General features: G+C 42.2%; 1 protein-coding gene across 1 annotated transcript in view; it reads right to left on the bottom strand.

The window, feature by feature from the left end:
• The window catches only part of LOC112231664 (storkhead-box protein 2), a 41,892-nt gene extending 28,795 nt beyond the window's left edge, over positions 1–13,097 (bottom strand). Inside the window, exon 1 of the mRNA XM_024398364.2 lies at positions 11,563–13,097. Within this exon, the coding sequence (XP_024254132.1) occupies positions 11,563–11,746 (184 nt within the window). The 5' untranslated portion in view covers positions 11,747–13,097. The remainder of the gene's footprint in view (positions 1–11,562) is intronic.
• Between the last annotated feature and the right edge of the window lie 3,144 nt (positions 13,098–16,241).

The raw sequence follows: 16,241 nt of genomic DNA, 5'->3' as shown, positions 1-16,241 counted from the left end.
AGTTTTTATTGCTATCCATCTGTACTGTTATTTATTCTATTTCATTTGTTAATTAATATGAACTACTTTGACCGAAATTGTTTTTGTTTTAAAGATGAGTATTGAATTGCGTGACCTCTAAAGGCACATTTAAAAGTGTCCCATGCAATAAATGTTACCCAATTGCCTTCCTCTGAATGTATCCATATAAATGAGGAGGCACAAAGGTGATCATCTATAGGGGAGAATGGGGTAAATTGAGCTCTACTCTCCCCTCATATAATATCCCTGCCTTCACTCACCACACATTTAGCCAGATCCCACCATATTATAAAGCAGAAGCCTTCAGAAACCCAAGCGTGAATACTCTGAGCCCGGTTCCAAGTTAACTAGTCCTCGCAAAGACAAGGGAGGTGTAACCAATCACAATCAAGTTCGGCATTCAAGTTTTCAAAGCTCCCCACCAGTAATGCACACACATTCTCTCAAGCAGTTGATGTGACAATGCATCCCAATTGAGCTCTTTTGCCTTGGTTGCTTTTTGGGCAATCGCCATAATCTCAGATTAAATGTGTCTGACGTCAATTGAGGTTTGCAGTAGTGTAAACAAATACTTGTCTATTGTGGTTCTACTCATTTCATTCAGATATTAAGAAGATTATTTATTTTCGGGCATTGATATCAATTACATTAATTGCATCAACTGCCATTCTTCTGAAGATCTCTAGGGTAAATTGTGTTAATTTGATAACAATAGAATATTTTAAAATGCTCATCTGACACTCTTAGAATGTGGTCAAACCCAAATCAGACTTGATTTGAAAAAGCAACAACGTTAAAAAAGACAAAACAAAAGGACAGAATTGAGAAATAAAAGAGGGGGAAACAAAGTGAAAAGAGAATAACAAGACAAAATAAGAAAAAAAGTGACATTATACACCTTCTTATACAAAGAGTGTGATGTTCATTGTGGGTTTTTGTAACCCTTTGTAACATGCCAGTTTCAAAAGTGGTGTATCACAGATCCATGCACTTGAACGACATGTGGATGAAATATAGATCAATCTTTGAATGCTGCATAAGCTATGGAAGTTCTGACAGCTAACTCTTCAGGACTCAATCTGGGTGATTATCAGGGAAGGGACTCGCAACAGTTGAGTTCTGTGTGACTCAGTTGGGGCTCAGTTGGTAGAGCATGGTGCTTGCAATGCCAGGATAGTGGGTTCGATTCCTGCTGGCGCCACCCATTTGATGTACGCATGGATGTGAGTCACTTAGGATAAAAGTGTCTAATTAATGGCATATTATTATTATTTATACACACCAGTGGAGGCTCCTCAGGGGAGAAAAATGTAAAGAGTTAAACATTAAAAAATGTATCCTTTTTAGATAAAACTATACCAAATAATTTATTAAAAACACACTATTTTGCAATGAAGGTCTACAGTAGCCTCAACAGCACTCTGTAGGGTAGCACCATGGTGTAGCCGGAGGACAGCTAGTTTCCGTCCTCCACTTTTACTTACTTACTTACTTAGCTAGCAAATGCAGCTAGCTAGTTTAGCCTACTCAAACGTCCGGTTCAAACTGAGAAGGATGCTATGTTACCTAGCTGACTATTCAACACTGGAACTCTTCCAAGTTAAGGTAACCTTTTGGTTGGATTAATTTATTGCCAACGAGGCCCGCAGGTGTAACTGCTTGCTAACTGTACACTGTACCGCATGATTGTAGCGGGTTTACTAAGGCATTCGTTTTAGTAGCTATGTTGACTTGATGTCAGCTATTATGGTGACAACGATGTAGGATGTGTGTAGCAATTAGTGTTTATGCTATGAAGGTTTGGCTTGGAAAGGTTTTTTCACCTGGTCACAGACAGCTGATGTGTTGTGTACTCAAGTCCAGAAGCAAAGGGCAAAGGTGAGAGGAGGTGAGCGCGTAGATGTGAGAAATAACTATCCAATGATCAAAGGGATCATGCTGTTTGTATGTGGCGGTTATGAAAGTGAACTGTCTGCTCAGCGGTGTATTCACTCCGCCGATTCTGTTAAATGTATTTTTGTTAAATGGAAGCAAACGTAACGAAACGTGGATAAACATAGCTGAATTTGTTCAATAGAAACTCTTGTTTGCAACTGTTGGACTAATGGTTACACCCTAGATCAGCTAGATGCAGGCAAGAGTTTGCAAGGCAGTGTTGAATGTGTTGATGTCTGTCACCTTGATTATTCAAATTGTAAACTTTCATTCATAGGCTAGGTTGTATCAAACTCATGATGGTTATAGGGAAAATTTGAGTATCATTGTAGTAGCCTAAACCTATCAATGTTACATTGAGCTGGGTGAATGGAATATGAATGTCATCCAATGTCCTGTAATAGAAATAAGGCCATGCTCATAACAATTTTTTATCGCCCTCCCTCATCTTAAACGGCACCGACCGCCACTGATACACACTGAGCGTAACCAACTTCATATAGCCACACAGAAGACACAGACACCCACACTTCAGATTGACTTTTTATCTGTCGTAAAATATATCAAACAGTGATGACAGGCATTGACAGTACAGTCACAGCCACATGCTCACTGCTCTCAGAATATCTCTATCAGACTGAATGCACAAAGTGATTGCATAGTATAAATGCGTTGTGTTTAGAAAATAAAAATACAGTAAGACATAACTGCAGTAAAAGATATCAAACAGTGATGACAGGCTGGTCACAGCCACATGTTCACTGGTTAGGTAGGACACAATATATATTTTAGATAGGAGCAACAGTAATGATACAAGCCCTCAATCTGAAGTGAAATAAATCCATAAATACAGAACACAAGTACAACCCTTTTTATATAAAACCTTTTAAGGTACTAAGAAAATAAACAAACATTCACTTAATATTTCAATAAGGAAGTCTTTAATGACCAATAAATCACCTGCTAGCAATAGCTAGCGTGACATTACAGTGCACTGACTGACGGTGCTAGTTAGCTCGTCATTAACATGGCTAGCTCCTGAGTGGCGCAGCAGTCCCAAGTGTGCTCCCGAGTGGCGCAGCGGTCTATGGCACTGCATCTCAGTGCTAGAGGCGTCACTACAGATCTGGTTTGATTCCAGGCTGTATCACACGCAGAGTGCAATGAACAGTTTGGGCAGCCTGGCTCATTGCGAACTAATTTGCCAGAATTTTACGTAATTATAACATGAAGGTTGAGCAATGTAATAGGAATATTTAGACTGATGGATACCACCCATTAAGTTAAAATACGGAACAGTTCCGTATTTCACTGAAAGAAACACCGTGAACCTGGCAACCTTGGTTAGCGTGCACTGTGCCCAGCCCGCCACAAGAGTCGCTGGTGCACAATGGGACAAGGATATCCCTACTGGCCAAACCCTCCCTAACCCGGACGACGCTATGCAATGGACCTCCAGGTCGCGGCTGGTTACGACAGAGCCTGGGCACGAACCCAGGGTCTCTGGTGGCACAGCAGTACAGCGCCCTTAACCACTGCGCCACCCGGGAGGCCCCTTCCTACCTGGGAATATTGAAGACTCATGTTAAAAGGAACCACCAGCTTTCATATGTTCTCATGTTCTGAGCAAGGAACTTAAACGTTAGCTTTCTTACATGGCACATATTGCACTTTTACTTTCTTGTCCAACACTTTGTTTTTGCATTATTTAAACCAAATTGAACATAATTCATTATTTATTTGAGGCTAAATTGATTTTATTGATGTATTATATTAAGTTAAAATAAGTGTTCATTCAGTGTGTTCATTCAGTGAGTGCAAGTGCCAAGACCAGGGTGGGCAAATTTGACATTTATCGCAAGGCTTTTTGTGGCAAAACCATTGACAGAATAAAACAAAGAAATTATGTTTTTTATTTGATCAATTAAACGTTATAGGACAAAGTATATAAGTCATTACACACAGCTTACTATTCACAACGAGGCAGTTTGATGGAAACCCACCACTGCTGGTAAATGCGCATATCTTTTTGTGGATGGAAACGTAGCTAGTGATGAAAACTGGTGGAACAAAAAAATATCTTAGCTAAAAAAATATTAGCTACACTTCCATTCACGTACCAAAAAGACCCCATCATGTCGAACGAATAAATTCTGTCGACATTTATAAATTGTACCGGCATTTCCTGTTGTTTCCATCAGCCCATCATGACTTTTTTCACGTGTCAGGTAATTCATCCACGTGAAATGGTTGGATGGAAACCTGGTTATTGAGGCTATCGCAGGTCCAATGACGAAAACAGGGCAGTTAAGCTTTGCATTCATTAATTTATTCTTGCCTGATAGGACACCAGTTTTACTATTATTCATCTGTCACATTTTTACCAAATTTCCTTCATTTTTCTGATGCCATCTAGAATTTACAGCTTCTCGTAAAAATAAAATAACTTAATTTGTACAGTAACAACTGGGTTTTTGCATTGTCATTAATAAGAACATCAACAATGATAACTCTGCTGCCTGTGTACAGTCCATGTTTGAAGAATGCAGAGAAGAGAGAGCTATTAGTGCTTCCATCTCTCAAGCTCCTCTCTGCTACCCTTAATACAATCATCCTGAGGAAATCCTACAGAGGTTAGTCAGTGATGTCAGCATCTGGGATGGCCAGAATGAGGGTGATTATTTTTTATCCTCGTTCAGTATATGAATGTGGAGCGAGACAACGAGATGACTAGCTCAAACTGTCACACAAATCCTTCATTGATATACTGTATACTGAATATTTGAATGAACGTTCGAGTTGCACGTAACTGTAATTAGGATTTGGCCCGAAGTGAGTAACACACACACACACACAGAGAGAGACACGGAGAGAGAGAGAGAGAGAGAGAGAGAGAGAGAGAGAGAGAGAGAAAAAGAGATATACAGTACCAGTTCCAGAGGCTTAAGAGGCGTCATCTTAGTGGCTGACTGATTTTCTACAACTCAAACAGCTGACTGGAGGCAGGGAACAAGGGCTTACTCATGCGCAGCCTCCTCCCTCTCCTCTATACGTATTACTACATAGAGGGCTGGCTAACACCGCAGCACTACCGTGGCCTGATTTCTCTACCCACGCCTCAACTGCAGCTGGGGCTCAGGTCCACATGGTCCTAGCCAAGAATTGAGCCAGAAATAACATTTAGCCTTCAGATGCTTTTGGGAAACCAGGCCCAGCTCTACCTCACAAAGACAAACAAATTTTAGAATCTGTTTGCTAGATTTCAAGCACATCTGCTTCTGCAGTGCATTCAGAAAATATGCATACCCCTTGACTTAGTCAAAATGTATTAATTGTGTTACAGCCTGAATTCAAAATTGTTTAAATACACTTTAGAAATGTTTGCATATGTATGAAAAAATGTATACAGAATAATCTCATTTACATGTTAGATCCAATACATGTTAGATTCACCTTTGACAGCAATTACAGCTGTGAGTCTAAGAGCTTTGCACACCTGGATTGTACAATATTTGCAGATTATAATTTACAAGATGTGTTAAATTGGTTATTGATCATTGCTAGACAGCCATTTTCAAGCCTTACCATTTAAGTCAAAACTGTAACTAGGCCACTCAGGAGCATTCAATGTCGTCTTGGTAAGCAACTACAGTGTATATTTGGCCTTGTGTTTTAGGTTATTGTCCTGCTGAAAGGTGAATTTGTTCTTCCAGTGTGTTTTGGAAAGCAGAATGAACCAGGTTTTCCTTTAGGATTTTGCCTGTTCTTAGCTCTATTACATTTATTTTTTATCCTAAAGAATCCCTTCCAATGACAAGCATACCCATAACATGATGCAGCCACCACCATGCTTGAAAAATGAAGTGATACTCAGTGATGTGTTAGATTTGCCCCAAACATAACGCTTTGTATTCAGAACTTAAAGTTCCTTTCTTAGCAATTGTTTTAGCCGTTTAACTTTAATTCCTTATTGCAAACACAATGCATGTTCTTTTCACTCTGTCATTTAGGTTAGTATTGTGGAGTAACTACAATGTTGTTGATCCATCCTCAGTTCTCTCCATTAAACTCTAACTGTTCTAAAGTCACCATTAGCCTCATTGTGAAATCCCTGAATGGTTTCCTTCCTCTCTGGCAACTGAGTGACTGGGTGTATATTGATACACCATCCAAAGTGTAATTAATAACTTCACTGTGCTCAAAGGGATATTCAATGTGTTTTTTTACCCATCTACCAACCAACAAGTACCCTTCTTTGTGAGGCATTGGAAAAGCTTCATGGTCTTTGTGGTTGAATCTGTGTTTGAAATTCACTGGTTGACTGAGGGACCTTACATATAATTGTATGTGTGGGGTACAGATATGAGGTAGTCATTCAAAAAAAATCTTGTCAAACACTATTATTGCACACAGAGTAAGTTCATGCAACTTAATGTGTGACATGTTGACACAGGGCCCCCCCAGGGGAGTGTCCTCAGCCCTCTGCTGTACTCCCTGTTCATCCACAACTGCATGGCTTTGCACGACACCAACTCCATCAAGTTTGCTGATGACACCACGGTTGGAGGCCTGATAACCAACAACCACAAGTCAGCCTATAAGGAAGTGGTAAGTGAACTGGCATTGTGGTGCCAGGACAACAACCTCTCCCTCAACATCATAAAAAAAGGAGTTGATTGTTGACCTCAGGAAGCAGGGACCATGGGCCGATCCCCATCAACGAGACTGCAGTAGATAGAGTCATCAGTTTTAAGTTCCTCTGTGTCCACATCACAGAGGACTTGACATGGACCAACACCACCACCACTCTTGTCAAGAGGGCGCAACAGCGCCTCTACTTCCTAAGGGGGCTGAATAAATTTGGCATGCCACTCCCAGTTCTCTCCAAATACTACCACTGCACCATCGAGAGCATCCTGAACGGTTGGATCATGTTCTGGTACGGGAATTGCTTTGTCTATGACTGCAAGGCCCTCCAGCAGGTGGTTAAGACGTCCAAGTACATCAGTGGGACCGTGCTTCCACCCATCCAGGACATCTACTCGAAGCGGTGCCTGAGAAAGTCCTGCAGCATGAAGGAACCCACACACTCGAGCTATGAGCTGTTCACTCCCTTACCGTCGGGTAAACGGTATCGGAGCATGAGGTCTGACACCAACAAGCTCAGAGACAGTTTCTATCTACAAGCCATCGGACTGCTGAACACTTGAACTGGACTGACCACCTGCACTAACTCGCCACACCTTAGCACACACGCACTCACCCACCCACCCACACAGACACATTCATGTTATACACACACACACACACACACACATCACAACTGCTGCTACCAGACTCGTATTATTATTGCTAAATACTGCAAACTTTTAGCACTTGTCCCCCAATCCCCAAAACCCGTGTAAATATTGTGCTATAAATTGTGCCTTCCTGTACTATACTTCTGCTAAAATGTTTTCCATTCTACTGAGCCATTTACTTTATGTTTGTATTCTTATCTTTTATTATTGTTTTTGCATTGACGAGAAAGAACCTGCTAGTAAGCATTTCGTTGGACGGTGTATAACATGCGCATCTTGTACATAAGACTAATAGAGTGGGTGAAAATTATGGGATCAATATCAAGCCAAATGTATTCGCAAATGTGAATCACCAATCCAAATAATAAATCACTTTCTACAAATGTAAATCACTTTGATCCCATAGAAAATGGGACTAGTAAAGTTCTTATTTCCTCTATGATTTTGTGTACTTTTCAAATTCTGAATCAGCTAACAATCAGTTGACGGGTGGAGAAACCCTCTCAAAGTTATGATTCTCTAAAAATGTAAGTGAATTTCTGTGAGTAAAGGCTGATTATCATATGTCACTTATTCAAATTCATCCTGTTACATGTCATTAATTATTCAAGTACTATCCAATGAGATTCAAAGTTGATCCCTAAAAATGACTTATTTTCACCAACCTAATTGCTGGTTTGGCTGTCTTTTTCTACAGATCACCCATCTACGCCCATCAAGTGAGTACAGACTGACGCAGGACGTCCATGTAAATTGATAAAATGGTTGAAATTAAGTTGGTCCACCCTGGCCTTTATTGGGCCGTTGATTTTTGGGCTGGCCTTGATTTGGACCAAAAATAGTTATCAATGCTTGGTCCACTTAGTCCCAAATGGACTGGCCTTGATTTGACCCATTGAACATGATTACTGCCAGTTCAGAAGCTTTTAAAATGCTAACAGAAGTGCAATAATACATTTTCCATACGTTATTCTATCTAAAGTTGAATGTATTTCAAGGCCTACCATCAAACTCAGTGCCTCTACGCTTGACATCATGGGAAAATCAAAAGAAACCAGCCAAGACCTCAGAAGAAAATGGTAGACCTTCACAAGTTTGGTTCATCCTTGGGAGCAATTTCCAAACGCCTGAAGGTACCACATTCATCTGTACAAACAATAGTATAAACACCATGGGACCACGCATGGGGACAAAGATCGTACTTTTTGGAGAAATGTCCTCTGGTCTGATGAAACAAAAATAGAACTATTTGGCCATAATGACCATTGTTATGTTTGGAGGCAAAAGGGAGATGCTTGCAAGCTGAAGAACACCATCCCAACCGTGAAGCACGGGGGTGGCAGCATCATGTTATGGGGTGCTTTGCTGCAGGAGGGACTGGTGCACTTCACAAAACAGATGCCATCATGAGGATGAAAATTATGTGAATATATTGAAGCAACATCTCAAGACATCAGTCACGAAGTTAAAGCTTGGTCACAAATGGGTCTTCCAAATGGGACAATGACCCCAAGCATACTTCCAAAGTTGTGGCAAAATGGTTTAAGGACAACAACGTCGAGGTATTAGAGTGGCCATCAGAAAGCCCTGACCTCAATCCTATAGAAAATTTGTGGGCAGAACAGAAACAGTGTGTGTGAGCAAGGAGACCTACAAACCTGACTCAAGTTACACCAGCTCTGTCAGGAGGAATGGGCCAAAATTCACCCAACTTATTGTGTGAATCTTGTGGAAGTCTACCTGAAATGTTTGACCCAAGTTAAACAATCTAAAGACAATGCTACCAAATACTAAATGAGTGTATGTAAACATCTGACCAACTGGGAATGTGATGAAAGAAATAAAATATAAAATAAATCCTTCTCTACTATCATTCTGATATTTCACATTCTTAAAATAAAAGTGGTGATGCTATGTCAGGAAATGTCAGGAATTGTGGAAAAACTGAGTTTAAATGAATTTAGCTAAGGTGTATGTAAACTTCCGACTTCAACTGTATTTTAAACTATTTCACATAGAACTGAAAATGAACGTGGCTTAAATGTCAGACAAAGATGCCTTTTTATTGTATTGTCAACTATATTTTGCTTAGTGGACAGGAACCACCAGGAACTTCTTTCAATACTTTAGAAATGCATCCTCCCTTCCTTGTTTTCTGGAGGTACACACACATGTAGCTGTAGGCAAGGTACCATCCTATTACTTTCACAGATCCAACCAATTCACGTCTGTGATTACTTCAAGGAAGGTAAGAACGAAGTATTCATATAGGGTACAGTTGTAATCGATCCAGAGCATCCCAAATGTGCTCAATGGGTGACATGTCTGGTGAGTATACTGTACAGACCATGGAAGAAGTGGGACATTTTCAGCTTCCAGGAATTGTGTACAGATCCTTGCAACATGTTGCCGTAAATTATCATGCTGAAACATGAGGTGATGGCGGTGGATGAATGGCACGACAATGGGCTTCATGATCTCGTTACGGTATCTCTGTGCATTCAACTTGACATCGATAAAATGCTATTGTATTCATTGTTTATAGTTTATGCCTGCCCATACCATAATCCCACAGCAACACAGGGCACTCTGTTCGCAACGCTGACATCAGCGAACTTCTCGCCCACACGATGCCATACATGCTGTCTGCCATCTCCCCAGTACAGTTGAAACCGGGATTCGTCCATGAAGAACATACTTCTCCAGCATGCCAATGGCCATCGAAGGTGAGCATTTTCCCACTGAAGTCGATTACAACGCCAAACTGCAGTCAGGTCAAGACCCTGGTGAGGATGATGAGCATGCAGATGAGCTTCCCTGCAGAAATTATTTGGTTGTGCAAACCCACAGTTTCATCAGTTGTCCAGGTGGCTGGTCTCAGACAATCCGGCAGATGAAGAAGCCGGATTGTGGAGTTCTTGGGCTGGCATGGTTACATGTGGTCTGCGGTTGTGGGGCTGGTTGGACATACGGCCAACTTCTCTTAAACAACCTTGGATTCAACTTATGGTAGAGAAATTAGCATTCAGTTCTCTGGCAAAAGCTCTGGTGGACATTCATGCACTCAGCATGCTTCCTCAAAACTTGAAACATCTGTGGCATTGTGTTGTGTGACAAAACTGCACATTTATTGTCCCCAGCACAAGGTTCACCTGTGTAACGATCATGCTGTTTAATCAGCTTCTTGATATTCCACACCTGTCAGTTGGATGGATTATCTTGGCAAAGGAGAAATGGTCACTAACAGGGATGTAAACAAATGTGTGCTCAACATATGAAAGAAATAAGCTTTTTGGAACATTTCTGTGATCTTTTACTTCAGCTCATGAAACATGGGAGCAACACTTTACATGTTGCGTTTATATTTTTGTTCAGTACAGGTCGCTGATGTTGGCTAATAAATGAGCTAGCTTGTCAAGCAGTCAAGCAGGGAGATCATGTAGCTAGTTAGTCTGATGAAACATCACAATTTAAACAAGTCACGCCAATGAAAGTCAAACTCCAAGGTTAGAATGTTTTTATATTTCATGCCAAAAACATCTATATAATGAATTGTATTGCACAACAATGATTTGGTTTTAAATTATTGTGAGATGACTTCTACATTAAATTGAAAATATGCTAAACGGGAGAGATTATTTTCATCCGAAAATGTTTTGTTTTTGTTTAAAAACAGCCAATGTGAAATATCCCTTTAAAACGTACCATGGTGTCATTAAAAACATAGGACTGTGAAATGGGGTATAATCAATAATGTATTTTATGGTCTGACACTTCACACAACAATACCAGATGGACAAGCATCTCACAGATATGTGCATGCTATATGAATATGCAGATCACTCACACCTCAACCCATGATTCAAGGGGAAAGAAAAATCTGTGATGGGAGGGTTTCAAAGCTGTAGCTCCAACAACATCCCATTTCTTACCATTTTAGCCCTTGGTTGTACTAAAATCCTAATATTATCGTTTTAATTAATAAATAACCAAACCACCGTGACGCAATATCCTTGCCTGGGACCATTCAATTCCAATATTGTCTTTACCCTTTTACTATGTCACTTAAACTTTTTTATTTTTTATTTCACAAGCATTACAGAACAGACACTCACAAACTCAACCCTTTGTCATCACATGTTCCATATCCATAGAAACCCAATAGTAGCCTTGGAAAAAATGATCTTGGAAGAAACCAAGACCTTACTAACCCTCACGTACAACTTTACACATGCTTGCCAACATCTGACAAGATGGTGAATTAGGGATGGTAGTGGTCGTGGTGGGGGGGTGCTGTCAGACTCACCTGGCATTTGGTAGCCCCGGGGGGGACCTGGTGAGATGTGGGGTGGAGGAGGGGGAGTGTGGTGGTGTTTCTGCTGGAGACGGAAGTCCTTCTCGCTCCGGGAGCGGGTGCGCTCCGGCAGCCGCTCGGACAGGTCCGAACTGGGCCAGGCCCGCCGCAAATTAGTGCTGCGGGTCTTTTTCATAGTGACCCCTGGGGCAAGCGGCTTGCCACGGGGCTACTACTGTGTTCGGGGGGAGGCCGACCAGAGGCTTAGTGCCTCCCCCACACCAGGCTGCATCACATCCGGCCGTGATTGGGAGTCCCATAGGGCGACGCACAATTGGCCCAGCGTCGCCCGGATTAGGCCGGGGTAGGCCGTCATTGTAAATAAGAATTTGTTCTTAACGGACTTGCCGAGTTAAATAAACCTTAAATTAAAAATAAATTTAAAAAATCATCAGGGATGCCCGGTGCAAGGGTTCAGGCGAGAGACATGACGGAGGACCAGCGTGAACGCTTGCATACACACACGCGCACGTTCTCATTCACAGGCAAACTACTACAGCCGCCCCTCAATCCAGACTGCGGTGGATTGGCATCTGCTGCGTTTTCCCAGGCTGATCCATTGCGGCGGAGGCGGTGCTGGTTGCGCGAGGCATCACCCTTTTTTTATGTCAGCGATCAGTCCAAACCACCATTTGTAGCATCCCTGTTCGCATGCGTCGGGAGGCACATTACGTAGCCGCTATGCTGCGGGAGGGGAGGGGTGGCAGGGGTAAGGATGAAGGAAATGGGGCATGGGAGGCAAGGAGAGAGGATGGCGAGGAGAGATGGAGGTGTGGGAAAGGAAGGTTGGAGGGGGTTGATTCAGGTGAATGGAGTTTTTTTTGTGGAGGAGGGGGAAGAGAGGGGTAGAGAATCGGCAGTTTAGCTGTCGAGGCTCTTCTCCACAATAGCTCAATTCACCATGGGAACTATAGGGCTCGCTCGGCCGAGCCCCGGAAAACAAAAGAGCCCCCCCTTTGAGGAAAAAAGGAGAAAGAATAGCGCCCTTTACCCCGACCTCCACAGAAAAACTCTATAGATTGCAGAGTGTAGCGGAGGCCAAATCCACCGCGCAAGACCCGCTCGTCCTCGACGACACCACACCGAGAAAGGGTGGGGAGAAAAAAAAGATGGAGCGCATAGAAATAAAACAAATCCCAGAATAGATATCCTCCTCCTCTCTCGTGAAAATCCAATACGAGAATCCAATCCTAAGAGGCTCGTTGGAGCATCCATTCATTCAACCGACAGGGCTACAGCTAACTCCAGTCAACGGCCAATGTCTTTCAACGGTAACCACCGCAGCTGCCACTGCTCCCAGAACCTCAAGAAAGGGTGTGTGTGTGCGTGCCTGCCCACTGTGCGAGATTCTGCGTGAGCATGCGTGTGTCTGTGTCTGGGTGACTGAGACAAGGGGAGGGGGAGCGAGAGAGAGAGAGACCGAGGACACAAGTATAGTGGAGAAGAAAGAAAATAACATCCACACACACAAAAATGCAGCAGCCACATGTGTCCTGCAAGCAATTTATTAAGGTACTAATGATGAGAGCCTCTGGCTGAGTGTTTTTTTTAACCACCCCCCTCACTCTTGCTCTCCATCCCTCTCTAAACTCTCCCTCTCTCAGCTGTGCAGTGCCACTGCAGGAAAGGAGGCAGGATAAGCATGAGACCATCTCCCTCGCCACCCTCTTGAGACATGTCCCATGCTAATTGAGGAACTGTCCTGCATTTCATGCAACTGAACAACCCCCAAAGCTTGGCTCCGCCCCCAGCTTCTGGCCCAGCCTATGAAAGCTCTGCTGTTAGATAAATTGTTAAAATGATTAGCCCCTCTATATAACCACTGTATAACAATGAATGGTATTAAATAATACAACAGAAACACCAAGGATTTGCTTCATCAATATTATTTTCATTTAACTAGGCAAGTCAGTTAAGAACAAATTCTTATTTTACAATGACAGTCTACCCCAGCCAATCCCAGACTACGCTGGGCCAATTGTACACCACCATATGGGACTCTCAATCACAGCTGGTTGTGATACAGCCTGGAATCGAACCAGGGTCTATAGTGATGCCTATCACTGAGATGCAGTGCCTTAGACCACTGCGCCACTCAGGAGTCCCTACTTAAATTGATTTCACATTTCTTATTTCTATTCAAAACCGCATATAGTTTTACTTGGCTTACAATTTTTAAATGGGCTCCTGAGTGGTGCAGTGGTCTAAGACACAGCATCTCAATGCAAGAGGAGTCACTGCAGTGCCTGGTTCAAATCCAGGCTACATCACATCTGGCTGTGATTGGGAGTCCCATAGGGCGGTGCACAATTGGCCCAGCGTCGTTGGGGTAAGCCATTATTGTAAATAATAATTTGTTCTTAACTGACTTTCCTAGTTAAATAAAAATATATTTTAAACAGGGATTCTTCCTTGAAATGTCATGCTTCGGACTTATTTCCCACTTGTGAGTGATACCACTAAAGACAACTTAAAGGTGTCCCATCACGATCATAGAGTAAGACCCCATCTACATTTATGTAGCCTACAGAAGCCAATTTTTGTATTTAATAAATGTTGTATTTCAACAACAATGTTTGGTAGACCAGTCAGTCCTTAGCTCTGAGGTTTGTATCTTTGAGATTCTACTGTAGATGAAATCATCATAGACCAAAAGGCAAGGATTTAAAGTGTTACTTAAAGTCAGGAGTCCCCCTGAAGTCTACATGAGTTTTCCAGATGTAATACAATTTCAGGGAAGATGAGAGGGATTAGAGGCATGATGATATGCAGCTTCACCCAACCCACAGACCCCATACACACTCAGGTTGAACAACTGATGTACAACTTACTTGATGCAAAGGTTTTGATACAACTGATATTGTTGTGATACAATGGAGAGTTTGTCTGCACACAAAATGTTTACACAACAATTGTGCAGTGTCTCCATAACACTTGTTTAATAAGTTTTATGCAGACAAACTCTTGTATCACAACAGTTGTGCCAGATGTGTTGTACATCAGTTGTACAACTTGAGTATGTACAGAGCCAAAGGTGTTTAATCCTTTTCTGGCTGCCTAAATATGATCCCCCAATCAGAGACAACGATAAACAGCTGCCTCCGATTGGGAAACATACCAGGCCAACATAGAAAAAACAACCTAGATTACCCACCCTAGTCACACCCCGACCCAACATAGAGAATAAAAAGACTCTCTATGGTCAGGGCGTGACATGTGAACTCTTGGCTATTCTTGACTACTTCTGCACCATGGAGTACATTTAATCACATTTGAAAAAACAATATTATGTTATTTATGCAACAAACAAAAAAATTAACATACTCAATTACATGCATGAATTTGGTTGTAACTGTCTAAATGTCAGGGGCACATAAGGCATTCAGACGTTTTTATCTCAATATCAAATCATTTCTGGGTAACAATTAAGTTCCTTACAGTAATATTTTTCCATTAAAATGGTAAAAAAGAAACAAAAAAACACAATTTCTCAAGCAAGAATTTAGCTTGGTACTGTCTGGGAGTGGTCCTTATAGTGAGTGACCTAATTGGAGGGGCCAAATTGAAGGGACATGTAACCTGAAAACTAGCTGTTATTGGCAGATAGATTTGGAAATCTTTTTGTTGTTGGTCTATTAACGTACGCCGCCTGGTAATGTTCCACACTTGTGCAGTGTTAGTTTCAGGAAATCTGAATTTTGACTGCATTGGGCCTTTAATGTAGATTCAGCAAGATGATTTATCTTTTCCTTTCTACTATGTTAAATCCCATCTAGGGACCGATGGGACTTAAATTAGTGCACGTTAAAGCATGATGGTGCAATGCTTCTGAATGTTAATGATTCAATGTGTTAATGTTTTAATTGTATCTGTCCCTTAACCAAAATATATTGTTATTATTATAAATAACAAGACCATATCTGTCCGAAACAGATATCAACAGTAACCGTATCTGCCAAGCTTTCCGTATTTGGCTCCTCGTATTTGGGTCCTCTGACACCGCCTGGTATAGAGGTCCTGGATGGCAGGAAACTTGGCCCCAGTGATGTACTGGGCAGTACACACAACCCTCTGTAGTGCCTTGTGGTCGGAGGCCGAGCAGTTGCCATACCAGGCAGTGAAGCAACCCATCAGGATGCTCTCGATGGTGCAGCTGTATAACTTTGAGGATCTGAGGACCCATGCCAAATCTTTTTAGTCTCCTGAGAGGGAATAGGCGTTGTCGTGCCCTCTTCATGACTGTCTTGGTGTGCTTGGACCATGTTGGTTTGTTGGTGATGCGGACGCCAAGGAACTTGAAGCTCTCAATCTGCTCCACTACAGCCCCGTCGATGAGAATGGGGGTGTACTCGGCCCTCTTTTTCCTGTAGTCCACAATCATCTCCTTTGTCTTGATCACGTTGAGGGAGAGGTTGTTGTCCTTGCACCACACAGCCAGGTCTTTGACTTCCTCCCTATAGGCTGTCTTGTCATTGTCGGTGATCAGACCTACCAGTGTTGTGTCATCGGCAAACTTTATGAGGGTGTTAGAGTTGTGCCTGGCCGTGCAGTCATGAGTGAGCAGGGAGTACAGGAGGGGACTGAGCACAATTGCAGCGGGAGGTGTTAGTGATGAGCTTTGAGCGCACTAT

This window comes from Oncorhynchus tshawytscha, linkage group LG34 (assembly GCF_018296145.1).
Source record: "Oncorhynchus tshawytscha isolate Ot180627B linkage group LG34, Otsh_v2.0, whole genome shotgun sequence".
NCBI classification, from domain to species: Eukaryota; Metazoa; Chordata; class Actinopteri; order Salmoniformes; family Salmonidae; genus Oncorhynchus; species Oncorhynchus tshawytscha.
The sequence above is the reverse complement of the archived record's forward strand: the minus strand, read 5'-3'. Positions and strand labels throughout refer to the sequence as shown.